The 21,652-nt window shown below is 45.3% G+C and overlaps 1 protein-coding gene across 6 annotated transcripts in view; it reads right to left on the bottom strand.

Annotated features, from left to right (window-relative positions):
• Positions 1–21,164, bottom strand: part of MAGI2 (membrane associated guanylate kinase, WW and PDZ domain containing 2) — a 761,916-nt gene extending 740,752 nt beyond the window's left edge. For all 6 annotated transcript variants that reach the window (XM_080391914.1, XM_080391915.1, XM_080391910.1 and 3 more), the window contains exon 1: positions 20,195–21,164. In XM_080391914.1, the coding sequence (XP_080248040.1) occupies positions 20,195–20,495 (301 nt within the window). In that variant the 5' untranslated portion in view covers positions 20,496–21,164. The remainder of the gene's footprint in view (positions 1–20,194) is intronic.
• Positions 21,165–21,652: the final 488 nt, after the last annotated feature.

Genomic DNA, 21,652 nt, shown 5'->3' with positions numbered 1-21,652 from the left:
AGCACAGAAAAACTAACCCTCTGGAAAAGTAATAACAGCAAAAATGACACTTCTCAGCTAAGGGAAAAGCCCATAGTTGCCGTGCAGCTAAATAAAATAATAACAATAATAATAATAAAAGACACAGTAAAAAAAGATCACTGACTTGATCAGAGTGTTGTCTCAAAACTGATACAGGAAATATCTTGAGCCAGTGCATTATATGTACAGAAAATGAACAAAGACAGATACACCCTGAAACTGAAAAAAACATTATCATTTATCTCATATTTACATAAGATCTGGTTCAGCTTTCAGAGTACAGTTTTCAAGGATCAGGTCAATATTGCATAATTCGCAATTACACGTCTCTAAGTCATATTAAATATGCTACCCTTACTATTATTGCAGGCAAATGCACCACAGTTATTAATTGAGTTACCCTCAGAACATCTTTCTGAGCAACAAACCTATTATTAGTTTAATACTCTATATGATTTTATTATCATTTGGGAACTAAGTCAGAGAGACTGAGCAATTTAGTTAAGGTTTCTAGAGAACCAGAGCGAGCCCAGATAGCCTGACTGCTTGCCCATCGCCTAATCTATTTGAATACCTTGAACTCTACCTCACCACACATTTCAAAAACCTCATTGAAAACACTGAAACTACCCATAGATTTGTCACTTTAAGACAGGTAACCACCGCAATACCGACATTATCTTAGCGCTGTATTGAATGAGATACATCATAAAGCGCTGTTCTTCTGTCATAACACACAGACCCCTTGACATATGCAGCTGCATATAAATAACTACAAAAGTGAGCTTTCAAAAAGTCCTAGTACAAGAGGGAGTGGTTATGCAGCCTACCTCCAAGCCTTCCCCCACTCGCCCAGCCGCCACCGCCACCACCGAAGCCCCCAGCCGCACGGGCACTGCCCTCCCTCAGCAGAGGCACCCTGGGTCCCTCCACCTGCTTCACCCTTCACATGGCTGATGAGCTGCAGCAGAGACATCCCCTGCTGCAATTTAAATACTGCCATCAGGTTTTTAAAGCATCACATCACCTGCAATGGATTAATCATGGGTTTAAATTATGGAGTCTCCCAACCCTCGTCTGAATGCTGTACGTTTTTATTTTCACCTTCTGTTTGTTCTTTTTTTCTCATAGGTTTTCTTGCTTGTGGGTGGCTTTTTTTGTTTTGGTTTTTTTTTGGAGGGTTGTGTTTACATCTTTACTCCTGGAGACAGTATCTTTATCAACACTGAGCTCTTCAGGAGCTACAGTCATTAAACACCATGGATAGCAACAACACAATACTTCATATATTGAGTGTTCTGGCAGTTGAGCTATAGAATAAACATTATTTAAAACACCGGCCAGAAGTGTGAAAAGAGCCAAGAGCTCCAACATCTTTGAAACACAGTGAGATTACGCACACAATTCCTTTCAAATCACAGGACCAAAAATGGTGATGCAGAAGTGTTTATCTGGTCGATGCTGAACATACTCCAACGTGCCAGTAAGGACCCAAAAACACAGCACTGGCGGGTTGCTCCGGGTCCATTTTGACTTAGTACAGAAAAACTGAACCTCTTCCACTAATAAAGTGAAGAAAGCATGTCCTACATCTGAAAACAATCAGAAAAAGTGGAGATTTTACATGGATAACATGCTTAACAAAATTTGGATGAAAAGACAAATTTTGGGTTTTATTTGGAAATTCTTGATTCTGTTGGTTTAAGTAAAATTCTTAATGTTACTTTAACTTAACAACTTATGCATTAAACAGAGTTTCTCTAAAAGTTTTTGTTACACAGATTTGTAGAGGAATTGTAAAGGAATTACTGAGGAAAGAAGGCAGGTTAATTAACATTGATAATACACAGCTGTGGGCTGGCTTCAGGGGCGGTGGGTTGGCTGAGGCGGATAAGGTGCAGCCGTGGCTGGTTCCTGCTAAGTGGTTAAATAGCTCTAAGGGGTATGGAAGAGGAGCATGGGATGAAGAGTGCACTGGGAGAAGCAGAGGGAGGAGAGAGAGTGCCCTGGCTGTAGGAGAGGCCCTGGGAGAAGAAGGGGGCCTGGGTGAGGAGAGGCTGGCTGGAAGAGGAGCCGGGACATGGAAGGAATCCAGACACAGCAGAGGCAAGAAGCAGGGTGGGCTGGCCTGAAGAGGCTGGAGAAACAGCACGGACAGTAGATGAACTGTGGAAACCTTGTGTGGGATGGGTGGCTGTGCTGGGGCAAGGTGCGGGAGCTACTTATTGAAGTTAACCTGGTATGGGGTGGTAAAAGCCTTGTTGCAGGGGGCTAGTTTGGAGAGTGCTGTGACACAGGGTCACAAAACTCAGGAGGCACATAAATTTTTTTTTAGACCAGGCTGAATTATATAGCATGATGAAGGACAACACACAGCTTTAATGAGCTGTTAAGATGAGCCTCTTCCATTAATACCTGGGTGTCAACTTTTGCTCCCAAGGTGCCATGGAGGAGCCTGCCAAGAGCACTGGCTTCTGCCGTGCCACCCAAGTCCCTGGGACACGCTGCCTGGCAGAGGCAGGCACAGCGAGGAGCCCGGTGGTGGGCGAGCCCTCGGGGTCAGCAAGGTGGCTGGCTCCAAGCAAAGCCAAAGCCTTGGAGCCAGGCTCCGACGCCGGGTGGGTGCAGGCGGCACAGCCAGGGCAGGGCAGCACTTCTTGGCAATGCAGCATGAAGCCTGTGGCAGATTCTCCCCCTCTAGGTGCCAACCCTGCTGAAAGGGATGTTGAGGAAAGGGGAGAGGGGAGGGAAGCAAAGCTCCTCTCTGGAGATGGGCAGCAAGAATGGTGGGGAGGCAGCTGTCCCAGGGCTAAGAGCACAACTCCCCTCCATCTCCCAAGGTTTGCATGAGCACAAGGGGCTGGAATTGTCTCCCTGGGGAGAGCCGCCTCCCTCCCTTCTCCCCTCCTGTACCCAACGCTAGGGCAGCAGCTCCAGGTCTCTCCCATTTCTTGGGCTGGGCTGTAGCACCAGCTCTTCCCGTGCATTGGAGCCAGGGCTCCGAAGGCAGGGCATCTCCGGTTCCCACTGAGAATTCACAGCTCTTACATTAGATACTGTCCTTTTTTTAAAAAAACAAAAAAAAACCCACCCTGAAGAGTCCTGTGCTGGGGTATGTAATCTGAAAAGATGGAAATTCTCAGGCAGTAGCACCAGCACTGCAGGCCAACAAATCTCTGTAGCCTGTTAAGCAACTGGATGGAATTATTTAGCACTGTCTTCCACCTCTACCTCTTTTTTTCCCCTCTTTCCTTACTTTTCTTTGCCGGCCAGATTATTCTTTGCATTTATAATAAGCAATTACAGAAATAGTTTGCAAACCTTTCTGAAAAACCCAAGACAATTCAAAATTTCCTTGTTTCCTAAACAGTTCTAAGACAAAAACAAATTACAGGCATTGCTTGCAGACAGCTTTAGTAAGCAAAACTCAATTATAAACCTTTAAAACATAGCTCTAAAACATGGAAATGCAAGATCTACAAACAGTTGATTGGCAATCCTCCTACAAGAGAATGGCAATTCTCCTACAAGAGAAACACAAAATATTCCACGCTGTACTGTGAACTTGATAATACTGATAGAAAATTGCCCCAAGTAGTTGATATTGGCACATGAAAATAAAGCAAAGCTCAGCAAGACGTGAAATTCATGCATTTCCAATGTAATTCCAACCTGTACAGCGTAAGTCAGCATGGGCATGTAATTCTTGGCTGTCTTGTTTGACATAAGCGAAGCAAAAATTATGTGTTGTTGCAGGTGTTTTGCAAGCAAACATGACACCCAGCTGATAGTTCACAGACAAACTTTTTTTCAAAGGAAAATAAGCCGAAGGAACAGTCAGAAGATACTGTGTTATGTTAGGATGGCACTGGAAGCAGGCTGCTCCGAGGGGAACTAGGAGCAGGCTCCAGCAGGCTCGTGAAGCATTTCTGGGGATGACAGCCGCTTCCAGCTGGGCCAGCTGCTGGGCTGCTCAGCACTGGCAGCTCCAGTTGGCTCAGACGTACAAAAATGTGTGTCACCCTGAAAGCTACAGAACACCTGCAATTTATGCTCTCTGAGAAATCTGCAGTTTCTAGCCCCTCAAAGCCAAATTCTCAAGTTATCTGACATATAATATTGTTATTCAAATTATATTAATAATTGTTAATCAAATTTATTATTTCATTTTCAAAACGTAGGGGTTTTCTTTGCTGCTTATACAAAGCCCCAGATGTGTGAAACACCTTCAGGTCCTAAAGATGGAGCCTCTCTGCTACAGGTCCTTTTTCCTTTTGAAGATATGTTTTACATAAAATTCAAAATGTTCCAAACAGTGAAACAGCCCTTGCAGTGCACAGGTTAGAGCCGCAAGGGGGGAAAAAAGGGTGAGAAAAAAGTCTGATACTTGTAAGGTCACCTATTCTTTATAATAAGATGTAGCCATTTGATTTAGAAAAGAATTATTGCAAATTTAACAGATATACTCTTCACAACAGGAAAAATATGAAAAAAAAACAAAACCCGGAATCTAAAATGTAAAGAGGGACTCCTGACTTGCAGATCTGGGTGAATCAACTCAGTTGGGTTTTTTTTCTCTCTCTTTTCTGCTGCCCCTCTGAACAACTCCTGTGTAAAACACACATTGCAGGTCCACCCTGCCTAACTGCAGGCTGTTTTCAGGAGACAGCAGTATCTGTGACTGCCAGCCTAAGGGGACAAAAAAAAAAAATATTAAGAAATGCTATAGAGATACAGAGGCTAGGCTGTCCCTGGATTTGATCAGAACTTGCCTCTCAGCACTAACACACAACACTGTTTTCGAGCAAAACATGAATAAACATGTGCATAAACTTTTGACTCTGTGCAATGCTGCACTAGTTCTGTGATCCATCTGATCTTAGAAGATAAACATGATGTGATGTAGTTGGCTCCTGCTAGGAAGGCTTCCAAACAAGAACTTAAAAGCTGCAACTAGTTGGTGATGGAGTAGATGGCACTCCTTTGCATAGCCTGTGTCCAAGCAATTTGGCAGGGAGCACTTGCTCTCGAGTTAAGACAGATACAACCGAGCTGAGAAAGACTGGTCAGAAAACAAGGATTCTGCTTAAAAAAAAAAAAAACCAAAAACCCTTAAGGTTGGTATTTGGTTTCATTTTCTGCTTTTAAAAAATAAAACTGGATAAAGAAGGAAATTTTTCAAATATTAGTTGAGGAATTCCTACCCAAGCATAGGTCCCACACTGAGGGTCACTGGAGATTACAGACCTGCTCCATGGGACGGCCTCCAAGCCTGATGAGGAGCCCATTCAGGTTACCTGCTTGCAAGGCACCTTCAAGGACACCTTTGTGGTGCCCCATATGACATTCACAGAGGGAAAGCTCAGGTCCCCTAACACCCAGATAACTATCCATTACTCACTCATCTGTTTTGGGATGTGGCTGGGTCCAGCACTCTGTGCAGGTTCAGCTATGCCGTCCTTCTGATGACAGTGGGAGACACACACATGCAGAAGAAAAAACTCAAGTGTTCTCCAGTGCAGGGTGACCCCAGCACCCTTCAAACAGAGGTATTTTCCTCTCCTGATATGAGGACGCTCGGCATGCCTGAACACCCCATCATTGGCTGAATTCAGGACACTGAAGAGCTGGTCATGGTCCTGGAAGAAGAATGATCTCAGCGCTATTCCATCAAGTACAGCTTGGACCTTTTCTTTGCAGGAGTATGGACTGTTAACTTTGGTACCCCAGCCAAAATCCAGCTCATCTCACCTACTCCCTGGTGATACTGGCTGCACTGAATATCACACACATCTGCAGCAAATTGTTGCACAGTATCACCAGGCACTGCAAACCAGCTGCCCTTTTCCTGACCAGAGAGGTCAGCTTTTCAAGGTTTCCTTCGTCCTTAGCCCTATAAATGACTTCACCTGTAAAACACCTCGAAAAATTAATAATGCAAATGCAGCGCAACCGTGTGCTTATGGTCAACTTCAGGACCAAAGTCCTATCAGGCTAACTACACAATGAAGGGTGCTGTGCGGCAAACACATGACTTCCTTTTTCACCAGCTCAGGTGTCCATAATGTGCTGCACTGGCTTGTGCCAGTTTTATTTAAAGGACTTAGATATTCTGTGGTACTTTAAAAGGGAGTAAAAATAGGGTTGCAGAACCTCAGCTGGATGTCATCCTTCATGTTACACAGCACCTTTCTCCTGAAAAAGGAGGGTGGATTTGGCAACATCTAAGACTTATTGCTTGTACAAGGCAAAATCCAACTCTGACCCCTCACTGGTCATCTCTTCAACTCTGCACAAGCCCTAGGCACTGGAAGAGGAGGGCACGAAGACCTTCTAGGGGGTCCTCACAGTGAAACGTACTCCAGCAGCTCAGGCAGAGATTCCTCACACTGGGTAAGTGCTAGGGAGTCACCCCACCCTTTCCTTTCTGCCAGCCTCTCCAAGGGGAGCGGGAGGGAAGAGTTTCCAGTGAGAAATGAGAAATCGATGCCAAAGAGAAGGATGCAGAAGCACAGAAAGGGACCAACAGCTCTCCGCGGAGGGACAAAAGCACAGAACCAGAAAGTGTAACCCTTGGTGTCACTGCGATTCAAACAGCCTCCACAGAGCCCTGCCTAGGAGTGCCAGATATCCTCGTAACATCAGGGCAGCCTCACTTCTCCGCGATTCCTCACGAATTTGGAGAGATGTCACCTGACAACTCTGAACCCTAGCCCTGACTTTTTGCAAGTTGGGCTAAATCTAGGATTCTGCCAACAGCCCCACTCAGTCTGGGTAAAAACCCGGCACCATCAGGACTCTGAAAGAAGCCACCACCCGGAGAAGCCGAGCTAACTCCCTCAGCACTGTGAGATGCTCCTACTGTTTTTTTCATTACTATTTTGTATGTGTCACTTGGCAAACCAAACTTGGCCTGCGGTAACATTTTTTAGGACTTCTCATATTTCCAAAACAAATGAGGAAGTTTTTTAAAACACAAAGAAAAGGGGGGAGGGGGGGGGGTGGAATAAACACCCCAGAAACCCCCCCAAAAAATTATTTATGATTTGCCACTCATCAGGCAGTAGCTTTAACAGGCCAGAAGAATTTTAATGTCTCATACAGTGTGGTTGACGTACCTACATGTTCAATTAGCACTGCAAACAAACATAAATATCACATTAAGATATATAAATGCATGTTACTTTGGTTTCCTACACTTTACCGCTTCCAATATATCTCTGAAACGCATTTTATGTTAGGAGACAACACTCCATCACTCTCTCTCCTCTGTACAGACCTTGGCATGCTTGTGCTTCTTTGTTATTGACAAAGCTTCTGCTTTACACGGGATTTGTCATGTGATTTAAAATAAATACCTATAAAAATATTTTACTCAAGCAATCAATAGAAACCCTCACTGAACAGGAGAGGGGTTTTTTTTGCAGTTTGTGTGCCTGTACTTGGACGCAGTACTGCTTGCACAGACTTTTAAATTACATTGCAGGGTTCTTCACCTGTTATTGACTGATCTGAGATTTTTTGGCAAGTCATTTCACCACTGTGCGGTTCTGTCTCTTCCTACCCATCCACTGTCTCTAATTAGCCTTTATAAACCCTCTGGGGCAGTGACTGTTTCTCACTGCCAGCTTGTAGTACCTGTCTCCATGGGATCTGATTTTAGTTGTCATGATAGACTAATAATAACATACATGTTTTAAGAGCTTAATTTTTTAAAGAATAAAAAGTAGAAACTAAGCAATCACATTAGAGAAATACAGTGCCAGTTCTATTGGTAAACCATCCATATTTTGACAGATCCCCTTAAAAAGCTAGAAAGGCTTCAAATAACTTAAAAAAAAAACCACACACAACAAAAAAAACCCAACAACATAAAAAGACAGCACACACGATGAAAATACATTGCACAGTGAAAATTTCACTGCAACTGTGAAACTGCAATTTCCCAAGAGTTTTTAAGAACAGGATCTCATAGCCTAGATCAAGACACCAGAGATGTGAGGAAGTTTTTGCACAGCCTCAGTTTCCCTCCCCATACTGAAATTCACAAAGGTTAGTGAGGACACCAAAGGTAATACCCTGTTGGAGAAGTCTGAATAAGCTGTTTTTGTAAAGGATTTTTACAATCTGGAAGCTATTCAGATAGTTTAATAACAACAGTAATATTAATGTCTAGAGGGATACCTGTGAAGACTTCTGTTTTAATGTCTCAGCTGCAAATCTCTTTCCCAGCAGCATCCTGCAGATACGGAGGGAGGAATTCTGCAGCTGACTGCAACCAATTCCTGCAGCAATCGGTGAGAAAGTTTCTTACTGCTTACTGGAAATCTACTTAACATTGACCTGAAAGAACACTATTGGATCCCAACTGGACCTGCTAAATTTCCTAAGAGGTACTTTCTCAGGTATGCAAAAAAAAATCTTCAGTTTCCCCAACTTTTACATTCAGAAACATTAATTTTACTACCCTTAAAACACATACACTGGCATTAATCCTTATCAAGGCAAAGCAGCTGTTATACTTCTGCAAGTCAGATTAGCTGTACACAAAACCCTACAATATTTCACACATATTTAAGGGAGACATTTTTAAATTTTATGGGTTCATCTGTTCTGAAGAGTATTTCAGTACATAAGTACCACAGGCATGACATCAAAACAGCATAAATATGAATCCAGACCTTTTAATTAATATCTCAGTGACTTTTAATTTTAATTAAGAAAACCCAACATCTTGATTTTACTTTATTTTCCCAACAAAACCTCCAGTCCTGTGATGCATCCTTTTCCTGAAATCTTTTATGCTATTTTTACTGGAAAATTACCAAATAGAGTGACTGTTGAAAAAAACTCTTTTTACTGGCTTATCAGAAATTCCAGTAATTCTTCTAGAAGTTTATAGGGGGAAAATGTTCTTCCACAAGTAAATGGAGCAGATGAAAAGAAAAACTAAATTACTTGGGAAATTTATTCTCTGTAGACGGAATAGCTAAGGATTTCTGAACAGGCTTCTCTGACAGCAGCTGTAATGGAAAGACCCCGAGAGAACAGACCAGGGCTACCAACACCAGAAGCTCCACGTTCGTCGTAACTTGGTAGTTTCTCTTAAATCATCTTGCTCAAGTATCCACTTTACAGCTCTATCACCAAGACTGAAATATTGTCAATTTGAGTTACAGATCCTATGCTATGATACACAATACTTTCAATAACTATTACCAAGAAAGTCATTATGGCTAACTCTGAACTTAATGTGAATACTTCCTTACGTTGCCATAGAAAACAAAGACTCCCAACTTGCAATTGTCATGCTAGTTGCTATAACAAAAAGGCAGTTTCTCTCACCAAAAGGTTTCAGACTTTATGCATCAGACAACAGGCAGACCTAAGAAACCCACATGGAAAGAGAAATCAGACATACCAGCAAAAACAATCACTGTCAATATAATGAGCTCACCACCCAGTACTGTCAAGTGCAGAGCAGGCATCTCAGCGGATCTGAGCTGCAAGGAGAGTTTTACCGAAGAATGGCATAGTGGCTGTGCAGGTAGTTTGAGGGGATAATTACACTTTACCTAACCAAAGTGCACTATAGTTTAAATTGAAGTGTTCACCTCCTGCCTCAATCTGCTACAAGAGCTGAGCTGCCTTTCCCACTCCCCCCGGACAGCACTTCAGTGCTGGGAGCACCTTATGTTTGCAACAGCCTTCTACAACTATTTTAAATATAAAATGCTGTTCTTATAAAAATGTAAGGGCAGAGAATTAAAATATAATGGGATCAATCCTTGTTTATACTAACATACCATTCTGGAAGCGTAAGAAAGGCTTACGTGACATTTATTAATGCAGGTTTAGCACAAAGAAGGACTTAGCAAGTAAACAACAGAAACTAAACCAGCCATTTCATTTCATACCAGTCAAAGAACAAGCCACTGTGAATGCAACACATTAGAAACTAAGCAGTGTAACTCATACACTGTAAAAATAGTACCATCCCTCAGTTTTCAATCTGAGTTTAAAACCAAGCAAACAAAAAATGTGTGTGTTGTAAGAACTTACATGTGAAATGGATGTCCTGGAATGACACTGATGCCCTAATTTTGTTTCCTTTCAGCTTCTGTAGCACAAGTTAGGTGTAGTTTTATGAAATAAATATATTTTAGCAGAAACATGCAGATTAATTAATGATTGCCATGAAGAAAACAAAGCTGGAAGAATATTTTTATTAAAAAAAAACACCATAAAATGTGCAATTTAACAAATCATATGCCACATTTCATTCCGATAAAGGCAAAGGCAATGTGAGATTTGAAGATACTAAGATTAAATAGATAAGTAATAAAAGGCAACTGTTACCTGTTTCCAGGAAGGATTTCCACTCTGGAATAACAATGTTACATTAACACAGCTAGACAATTTACTTCCTAGTATACATTGTAGAAAATTTTTCTCATTATGTTCCTACTATTATTTTCCAGTTGGTTCTGCTATTTATAGCGAATCTATCAGCACTACTAAAACTGTAAAAAATACTTTGATTTTTTTCCTTCTTTTCTGCATACTGAGGACGGAGTATTTCATCTAATCTGAGTTTTTTTAAAAAAACAAACACTCTATAACTCTGCAGCGTGAGTGATCTCAATTTTTTCCTCTGAGCCTGACCTAACAGACTTCCAAAGTAAAATCCTGGCCCCCAGTGTAATAATCTGGGGACTCTGTGAACAATTCAATAATTCTGGATATTCAATGAAATGACTGCCATCACTGGCTATAGAGTCTACCATATGTTGTCAAGGCTGTGTCACATATCTCCCAGACCAGGGACAATGGGAGACTGTTATACCAGGCTTGCTCCCATCAGAACAGAAATGATCTGGAATCATGGAATGCCAAAATTCTGGGCCAAAACAAGTTTCTGCACACTTTCTGAAGTAAATTCAAGCATAGAGGGTAGAAATACCTCAGTGGCAGAATAAACTAGTTGGTACTAATGTCAGACCTGAAAGATGCACTACTTGAAAGGGTCAAGGTGAATTTCATGGTCATGGGAAGCCCTGAACAAAGATGCTCAAATAGCAGAAAAGCTGCAGATCGGGTGAGAAAGGACACTGGCAGCAGGTAGGGCTCCATGGTCTGTAAGGAAGAAAAGGTACAGGGGGAACTCCTTGAAGTACACTGATCTGAACCAAGGATGAGTCAGGAGAGTCAGAAAAAAATGTGATACAGAAATGTAAAAAGGCATTATTTCACCTATGGATTTTTCCTGGTAGTGGACATAGCCATCCTGTTTTGTCTGCAAACCATAAAACACATGCGTGCTCGGTTTTTAATTCCATTTTCACATGGTCTTGAACACCTGAACTGTAACCCTTGTTTCTCAAGATCAGAGGTCGGAAAGGAAAGGCACAGAAGTTACATGGCGTTTGTAGGCCAACACTACTTCCTAGGGTCAGTGACACCACAGCTGTTTTGGTACCAGAGAACGAGGGTGCAGAAAGGGAGCCAGGGAGGACAAGGTGCCTCCTCAGCAGCAAGGGACCCTGAATGCAGTTCTGGGGTGATGGTAACTAAACACTACCTGGTAAATCTCCGCTTCTCTAGGACTGTCACACACATACGGAAGTCATCCTACACAAACAGGTGTCAGCCAACACAAATATGTGTTTCTCCCCCACTTCTCAGGGGGCACCATTATTTCGCCCTACTTTGATGAGAACTTGGGACAGAAACAGATACATTAAGAACTTGTGATTTCAGCTAAAGAAGAAATTCTGGTTTCTTCATGGCAGTAAGACAACTGTGGGTATTGCAGAGAGCCAGCTGCAGCCCAGCATTCTCCTGGAGAATCTGGCTGCTCATGGCTCAGGCGGGTGCACTCTGCGCTGGGTCAGAAGCCGGCTGGATGGCCGAGCCCAGGGCGGTGGGGAACGGGGTTACATCCTGCTGGCGGCCGGTCACAGGTGCTGTTCAGGGCTCCGTGCTGGGGCCAGCCCTGTTTAATGTCTTCATCAACGGTCTGGACGAGGGGACCGAGTGCACCCTCGGTCGGTTTGCAGGTGACACCGAGCTGGGGGCAGTGCTGACCTGCGGGAGGGCAGGGGGCTCTGCAGAGGGGGCTGGGCAGGCCGGGCCGATGGGCCGAGGCCACTTGTAGGAGGTTCAACAGGGCTCAGTGCCGGGTCCTGCCCCTGGGTCACACCAGCCCCATGCAGTGTGACGGGCTGGGGCAGGGGGCTGGGAACTGCCTGGGGAAAGGGCCTGGGGGGGCTGGGTGACAGCCCTGGGCAGGAGCCAGCCGTGTGCCCGGGGGGGCAGAAGGCCAGCAGCGTCCTGGCTGGTATCTGAAACAGTGTGGCCAGCAGGGCCAGGGCAGTGACCGTCCCCCTGCACTGGGCACTGGTGAGGCCGCACCTCGGACACGGGGTTCAGCTTTGGGCCCCTCACTTCAGGAGGGACGTTGAGGGGCTGGAGCGTGTCCAGAGAGGGGCAACGCAGCTGGTGAAGGGTCTGGGGCACAAGTCTGGTGAGGAGCAGCTGGGGGACCTGGGGCTGTTCAGCCTGGAGAGGAGGGGGCTCAGGGGGGACCTTACTGCTCTCTGCAGCTCCCTGACAGGAGGCTGTAGGCAGGTGGGGGTCGGTCTCTTCTCCCAGGTAACAAGAAACTGGACAAGAGGCAATGGCCTCAAGTTGCACCAGGGGAGGTTAAGATTGGATATCAAGAAAAACTTCTTCCCTGAAAGGGCTGTCAACCATTGGAACAGGCTGCCCAGGAAGGTGGTTGTCACCATCCCTGGAGGTGTTTAAAAGACATGTAGATGTGGCACTTCAGGACATGGTTTAGTGGTAGGCTTGGCAGTCCTGGGTTAACGGTTGGACCTGATGATCTTAAAGGTCTTTTCCAACCTAAATGATTCTATGATTTCTACATATTTTGAGGAACTAAGACAGACCTAAGAAATGCATATTCCCCGTGCTGACTTTTGGCTCCACTGGAGAATCTCCCCAGAGCTGTACAGTCTCTCTTGAGTATGACACAACATGTGATTACTAAAACTGGTAATATTTTAGTTTATTAATGATTTTGTTTATTAGTGTCTGATTTTTTTTCCTGGGGCTTTCTTTCCCACATTTTACTATCTCTGTTTTGTTCCTTGTCTTACTTTCCTTTTTCTGGACTTCCTGCATTGTGGAAATAATCAAAGACGTGCAGGAGAAACGTCTGAAGCTGATAAGCAGAGTGAAACAGCATTATTCATATATCGCTAATCATAACAATATATGAATGAGAAGACACCTGGAAGTGCTGTGTTGACAGCAACATACCTTTTGATTAAACTCTCTGGATCCTAGCACTCTGCACGCGCTGACCAAGAGTTCAGAAATAATGCGTTTGTGGTTCATTTACACACTGTAAAAAGGGTAAATACAGGGCAGATACACACAAACAGCCTTTTGTCAACTGAGATTCTAGTGAAGTTTCCAAATTATGGATAGGTTTTAATAAATAAGACATTTTAGGCTAATGTTAAAAGAACATTCAAATCGTAAGAACTGTTTTAGAGATTATCAATTACCAATAAGGATTTCTGTCCAGTTTAGGAACACTAAATAATATTCATTTTTAGTAAAGACTTTCACTCCCTTTCTTTTCTCTTCCTTTGATCTGCCATCGTATTTTCCATTATGGTAGCTTCAGCCTACAGTCAGAAAGCTATAGAAATGGCCAGCAAAACTATTACTCCTTTTTACTGGATAGATTTCCATAAGGCTGAAAGAAAGCTGGTTTGTAACAAATTAGGTGTGCTGAAGAGAGGCTGTCGGGATCACAGCCCCCCTGATTTTAGAAAATTCAGTTAAAGCCAGCATTGCAATGACATTCAGCAACAAAAGAAATCAATACCTTCAAACTCTGTGCTACAGACTACGCCTGCTTGGGCAGGCAAACATTCTAAAGTTTACCATCATTTTACTTCCCGCTGCAGAATACTGTGCCATACTGCACATTGCTTGGCCACCAGAGTGAAAAGGTTCATTGTAACTATCAGATACATATACATATGCATCAAAACTCGTATGAAAAATATTCTAGGTTAGTACTGTAGCCCATACATATCACTATATATTATTGCATAGCAATATTACACAGTCTTACACACTCTCAATGTAAAAAGTCCTACACATAACTCAAAAAAAATAGATGTCTATGTATACTCATGTATTCATAAAGATGTATTGTATGTATGGAAGAAAAAAAAAATACTTCCAGAACATTAACATACTCAAGCAATAGCACTATGTCCTTTGACCCTTGGCTTGATGCTCTCCAGCACAAAGTTTCCCTTTTTTTGTTTATACCACTATGAGGAGAAGAACAAGAAACATCTGCTTCTACAACTACTGCAGCACTTTCCTCTCCATCACCCTTTCTAAATCACAGTTATGACCACCTCCTCACATAAATCCCTTCTGAAGGAGCACATTTTCCATGCATACACCACTTCTTGTACACAAAAAAAATGTAGATGAATAATTTATCAATTCTTTCATGTCATAAAAGGAGCTTCTCATCTATAAGGAGCAAGGAGAAGATCATGAACACTGAAAGCAAAAGCTCAGAATCCATGTATTTCATGAAATGCTGAATTAATGCAGGTGAGGTTACAAGATGCATACAGTAAGTCAGACGCAGACCTCATACCAGTACCTTCCTTTGATGTCAACAGTATCAACAGATGGGCAAGTGTTAGTGTGAGATGAACTTTACCATATGCAATTCAACAGAACTAAGCAGAGCACTCAATTATTTCATTTCTTCAAGGAAATGATGCACTAACAAAGTCATGGCCTCGTCCTTTAATGGCACATTTGTAATTCCCAGAGAAGGAATAAGACTGATGAATATAATTCTACTGCCAGTGAACACACAGAGTTCCTGACGTGAAACATCACAATCTCTCTGGAAGAGCTGAAGAATAAATCACCAGCTACATGAGTCAGAAGTCAGCTTCAATGGTCTTTAAATTAAGATGGACAAGCATATGAATGACATAAAGTAATGGCAAAAAAGAGAACTCTGAATTTAATTTCTAGAGTTGGTAAGATTCTAAGGAGCACAAGTTAGGAAAAAGGAGTAGGTCTGAAGTACAATTGATTGTCAAAGACCATCTTTTCATTACATACCACAAGTGCAACCACAAGTGCAACCATGCAGGTTTTCATAATTCTTTGGGTTTGGTTTTTGCAAGGCCCTTGTAACATTTTTTTTGTTCAGGAAAATCATGCAGCTTCCTACTGTAAAATATTGTTCTTTATATTGGTGAAGAAAATTTTATCCAACATCCACATCTTGGAAGATAGTATATAATGATACCCAGGAAGAAAAACCACAAAAAGACATCTGTGCACAGTGTATTTTACTGAACGTAGAAGAGAATTATTGATGAACTTAAATAACCAAAGAAATTTCTTAAAATATAACTATACATAAGAATATGTGTATGAAAAAGTCCATATGAAAATGGTAACATTTTAACTAGCTGACATGGTATTTACATGTGCAGGGAAAAACTGTGGAAAACCAACACATTCCTGTACTTCTCTGTTGAAAGGCTTGTCACAGATTTTTAAAGAAAAAAAGTTAACGGCAAGCTAGGTTTTAATTGCAAATTTCATGGATGAACTCATTAAGGAAAAAAAAAAAACCAACAACAAACCCACTAGAAGGCTACTAAAACCCTGAGCCACAAATCACTGGGTGCCAGGACAGGCCTGTCCTGCCCTTTTACTCTTGGCTGGGAAACCACTGTCTCCACTACCAGGAATAGGATGTAGAGGATGCAGGCCTGCAGTCTGCCCATACTTGGTGACTCTTGTATCCATCCTAACAAGGGTCCAAATCTTCTCCTGACTGGGAAAGCACTTGCAGATATGCCCAAGTCCATCTATAGTCGGCAAAACATTATAGCGTATGCTTACTGTCCACTAAATGATTAGACTCAGAAAGTAAATCTGGTTTTAAGTCTCTCCTTACATGTACTAATTGCCTTTTTGCATAAGGAACTAAAGCATCGTGGGTTGAAGTTCAAAGTCAGATGACTTAAAGTCCAATCAGTGACATTAGAAAGTGTCAATATAAAGTATCAATGTTATTCATATTTCATATGGTCATACCACTAAATACTTCCAAAAGTAAATTAAATTGCTCAGTTAATCAGATGACCTGGTTACTTAGTATGTCCAAATCATTTTCCTGGAGGAAGGAGTGTGTCAGGCAGCAGGACAAAATCCGCTGCAGCGCTCCCGAGTTCTGAAATCCATGTTTTCATACTGTTCATTGGGATTCTGCAGAGGGCATCTGTGGAAGTTTATAACTCTATGAAAAGAATAAAGATCCTGGTTCATGCAGTATGACTGAGTGGGATGTTCCTGCAACCCTTCAAACTAAAAGCAAAGCTGTACTGGAGTCTGTGCACATCATGGCCCTGCACATCATCACCTACTGATGGGAATTACTGCAGAAAGATAGTGTGGATCTGAGACAGCAGTGATGAACAGAGAGTGGAACTGCAGACAACATTGCTCCTCACATGACTCTTCCCCGTGTGACTGCTTATCCAAATTAGGATGCCTTTCCTTAACACATCGCTACTTTTTACAACTACGCATCTGTGCATCTGTGGGAAGATGATAGTACTTAATCTAAACTGTTCTGCATGTAAAAACAATCACATGTGAAATTTACAAGTATTTCTCTCAGAAACAGTCAGGCTTCTTTCTTCACCAGAGTGAAGGTCACAATGCATAACATTATACAAATATGCCCAAGTACCTTGCTTTACAAAGTTCTCCCATGGAAAGGGTATATATTCAAAAAAGCATAGGACTTTACAGAGGAAATCCTGCCTTCTTCATTTGATGTCAAGGCCAGCTTTGCCATTGACTTCATCTGGGCCAAGATTTCATCCTATGTGTTTCAAGAGAATCTCTCGGATTCTGCCAACAGTAGCACAGTTAAGTGACTCACAAAAAAAAAAAACAACAAACAACCAAAAAAACCCAAAAAAAACCCTAACAAAAAAAAAAACCAAACAGGAAACAGTCTCCATTCTCTGTGAACTCTTACAATTCAGATCAACATAATAATAGTAGTAGTAGTAATAATAATAGCTTCTTACAATCTTTTCTCCCCATGCAAAACCAGGCAATAATTTCCTGCATGAAATCCTCATTTATTGGGTGTCATACTTAGGACAGTTCTACGTCAGATCATATCATGGAACTGCTAATTAGATTCTCATGATTACTCCTCCTGATAATATACAGCAACTCCCACATTGTATGATTATTTTTTTTCAAAGTTAGTATTTTTAGCTTAAGACGTTCAGCTCACATAAAACAGCAATATTCCATTGGACTTTTTTTAAAATAAATATTTTACCTTGCAAAATGATAAAAGACGAAGTATTTCATTATTGCAAAGAGGAGGGTGTTTAATCAAGCACAATGTAACGGAAAATCATGAAAGCACCTTTATTTTCTGTACTTCAAAAAAGCTAAGCTAATTCCTGTAAACTGAATCAGCCATTCCCTGATTTAATCTACAAGTGAATTTTCACTGCTGAGTTATCAAAACTTTCAAACAAGAGAAATACTCAGAGTCTCTTCAGCATCAAATTATAAATAGTCGTGTCCTACCTCCACAAATCTCTCTGACTTCATTCCTAGGCAGCACTGAAGAAGCAACTACAGTCACATGGTGCATTCAAGGTCATGCTATTCTAATTTACAGAGTTATCATTGATAAATTATGCGGAAACAATGATAATGGAGTCATTAACCTTGTTCCAGCCCACTAAAGGTGTTTTACAATTAAAAAGAGAACAAAAGTTACAAAAACATAGAAAGATTTTATTGCCCAGCTTTTTCTCTCCTACACACTGCTGCAAAGTACTGTTAGGGAATAGTAATCTGTTACTGTAACGTAGATGCCTGCTGTCTGTGCTTTGTAACCAAGGGGTGCAGAGATTAGACTGAATTACACTGAAGGATTAGTCAGGTGATAAAATACACAAACCATTGACTTTTTTGTAAAAAAGGGAAATTGGATGTAGGTGGCCTCTCCCTTTGGAGAAGTAAAGGATGCCACAGCACAAGAAAGATCATTCCAGCCAGAAAGGCTCTCTGAGTCCAAGAATCTATGCAGAACTGTCCCTTCCAAAAAAGCAGTCATCTGACCAGTGCTTTGAGGATCTTTTGAGCATCAAAAGTGTAGTGTGTTAACATACTGAAGTGAAACACCTCAGAGAGATATAAACTAGGCAGAATTTAGAATTCATCCTCTCTGTCTCATTCAAGAAACCTGCAGTAATCCACAGACTAAAAGCCTGACTAATGTCCCTAATTCACATATGACAGATATCTTTATTAAGGGCGCACACATTAATGAATCACCGGTGATTGCTTTGACTTAAAGAGATACATTAGAAAAACATTGCCGAGGTGGGACAGAGACTGTCTCACATAGTAAATGAACATAACCTGAAACTGGCATTACTGTAAAGCATCTATAGGATTTCTGGGGGGAAAAAATAAATAAAAATTTAAATAACTTAACAAACCCTTATCTTCTTGACGCTTCCACTGCTGCTTCTTTTTGAATCCTGTCACAGTAAGACCACTCACACTAGAATTATGAATAAAAAAAGAAACTACAGAGCAGGTTTCCTGGAGTTTGGCCGCCCAGAGATGACACTATACTGCAAGACAGAATCCATTATACTCCTTTCTAATCTTCACTTATCACAAAGTATTGTGTCTCCCTGCATTGCCTGGCTATCCAGATTCAATCTACAACATATTGCACAACTTACCCAAAAGGACAAATAGAAAAATCCCCGATCATATCAGCATTTCGAGGTTTGACCTCATGTAGATAACTGACAGCATCGTAAAGTACATTCTGAAGGCCTGTGTGAAAGTCAAACTCTGTCTACTGATTCTCGCGTGTCAGGATAAACTAACAACTGGCAATACCCTTCGAGCATCCAGAAGCAGCACGAATGACACTTGAAACAGTAAGCCGCCAGTTACAATCAGGCAGGTCAATTACACAATTATACCAAATGCCAGAGGAACTCTCCTCCGTGCCCTCTGAGCTGCCGGCTGTAGTTCCAGAGCAGAAGCACCGCTGATGCACGGCACCTAACACCCTCCCCGGGCAGAAATGCCCAGGTTTCCCGGGGCCGATGCTGCCCGGCGGGGAGCCGTGCTTCAGCCCTGGGCGCCCGGCACCTCCGTGCCCGAGGGGCACCCGGGGCCCGGCTCCCCGGCGCAGCCCACCGCTCCTCGCTTCAGAAAGGCTGGGGGGAGGGGGAGGGGGAGGAGGGGGGGGAGGAGGGTAGCAGAAAGCCTTTCTGCTGCAGGCAGCCCAGCTCAGCAGTTTACAGAGGACACAGACATGTAAACGGCATCCGTGGCGTCTCCGCTGGCTTTCCTGGAAACGCACTGTACCTATTACGGTGCTGGAAAAACACACGAGGAACAGAGGAGAGGCAAAAGTAGCCCGTCCTCTCCCAAAAGTTTCTTCCTGCCTCTCCCTCCCGCTTCTCCTCAGCTCCCCGTTTCCCTAGGATTAGCGATCGTTGTCAGCAGGGATCAAATGAATGACTTTTCCGCTAATGACACTTACGCGCTGCTACAGCCGCCCTCACCGCCCGCGGGGGCCGGGCGCGCAGCGGCAAGCCCCCGTCCCCAAGCCGCGGCGCCCGGAGCGAAGCACAACCAAGGGCAAGCCCCGCTCCGCAGCCGTGCCCGGCCGCCCCCCCGGTCCCCCGGCAGCGACAGCAGCAGCCGCCGGAGAGGCGGCCGGGGCCGGCGCGGCGGGAGGCGGCCGGGGGGTGCCGGGGATGCCGGGGGTGCTGCCCGGCGGCGCGGCCCCCCCCGCCCCTCCCGCCGCATGGCGAAGCGCTGTCACTGACGCACATTTAATTCGCCCGGCTGCGGGTACCGCGCAGCGCCGCTCGCATCCTCCCCCCGCCGGCGGGCAGGGGGCGGCTCCGGCGGGGAGGGGGGGAAAGTCAAACTGCAGCAACAAAGTTGCTGCCCCCCACTCCCCCAACACAGGCCCCAGCCCCCCGGGGGGGGGGGGGGGGGGCGCCCGTCCCCGCCTTACCTTGCTTGACGCACTTGAGCCGGATGGGGTCCTTGCAGTGCTTGATCACGGCCAGCACATCCCTGATGGTAAGCCCGGCCACGGGGGTCTCGTTCACCTCCAGCAGGAGCTCCTCCGGCACTAACTTGCTGCCGCCCTCATAGGCCACCTTGCCGGGCTTCACCTCCCCCAGGTAGGGGAACTGCCCGTTCTCGGCGCCCCCCTTCAGCTCGAAGCCCAGCTGCCCCTCCGGGTTCCTCACGATCACAATCTCGTGGACTCGGCTCGTCCAGTGGCTTTTCTTCTTCAAGCCCTTGGACATTGCCGTGGGGATGCTCTGCCCGACTCCCTCCCAGTACGCCGTGCTTCTTCCCTCCCTCCCTCTCTTCCCCCCTCCTCCCCGGGGCAGCCGGGCTCCTCCGGGGCAGGCTGGGGGCGGGCGGGGAGCGGCGGCGGCTGCTGCCGGCCGGCGGGAGGGAGGGCGCGGCGGCCCCGCGGGGCTCGGCAGCTGGGTCGGGGAGCGCCTCTCTCTGCCCTCTCCGGCCGGCTTTAGCTGATATCCATGGCAGCCGCAGCGGCCGGGACCCTGCCTGTGCCTGGATGTACTAGTTGTAGAGAAACTGGCAGCGGGGAGGGCGGGCGGGAGGGAGGGAGGGAGGGACGGCCGCGGCGGGGGGAGGAGGGGGAGGAGGAGGAGGAGGAGGATGGCGAGGAGGAGGAGGGCTGTCGCTGTCGGTGCCGGAGCGAGGCGGGCGCTGCCTCGCCGCTCCCGCCTCGCCTGACCCGGTAGTGAAGGCCGAGAGAGAGGCTGCCTGGCACGGCCGGCAGAAGGCGGAGAGCGGCCCGGGCCGGGGCGGAGGGGGCGGTGGAGGCGCCCGGCGGGCAGCCGAGGACACCCGCGACCCCCGGCCCGGCCCCGGCCGAGAGGGGGCGCCTGGGAGCAAGATGGCGCGGGCAGCCCCGGCCGTCCGGCGCCGGCTCCCCGGCTGCCTCAGGCGCTCGGCGGCCGGCCTCCCCCTGCTCCGGGCCGCTGAGCCCCCTGCCCCACCGCAGCCCCCGGGCGCACGCCGGCTGCAGCCCTCGGTGTCCTGCTGCTGGAGCTCCGCAGGCCGGCCGAGGTGAAGAGGAGGGGGGATGCGGTGGCCCAGTAGTTCTGCCCACGGCAGGGAAGGCCCCAGCGGCTGGCGAGCTTCGAGTTGCGGCCAGGAGAACAAGCGACAGCCGCTGATTGCGAGGGAGGATCTCCGCGTGATGGGCGCTGGCAGCGCGGTGCCCCGTTCGGAGGTCGCCCGCTGCAGTTCATTGCGCGGGGCAGGGGCGCAGCTCTCCGTGCTGGTTGCTGCAGCCACCTCGGGCAGATGGCTCAGGCGGGCGCTGCACCTGAGGGGGTGTAACAGGGCAGGGCTGGCAGGTTTTTCTAGAAAACCTACTTATCATCACCTGCTCGATGCTCACTCGGTTGCTGGCTGCTCCTTGGCC

The sequence above is a fragment of the Falco punctatus genome (genome assembly GCF_963210335.1).
Source record: "Falco punctatus genome assembly, chromosome: 6".
NCBI lineage: Eukaryota > Metazoa > Chordata > Aves > Falconiformes > Falconidae > Falco > Falco punctatus.
Note: the sequence above shows the minus strand (reverse complement) of the source record. Positions and strands in the feature narration are given on the sequence as shown.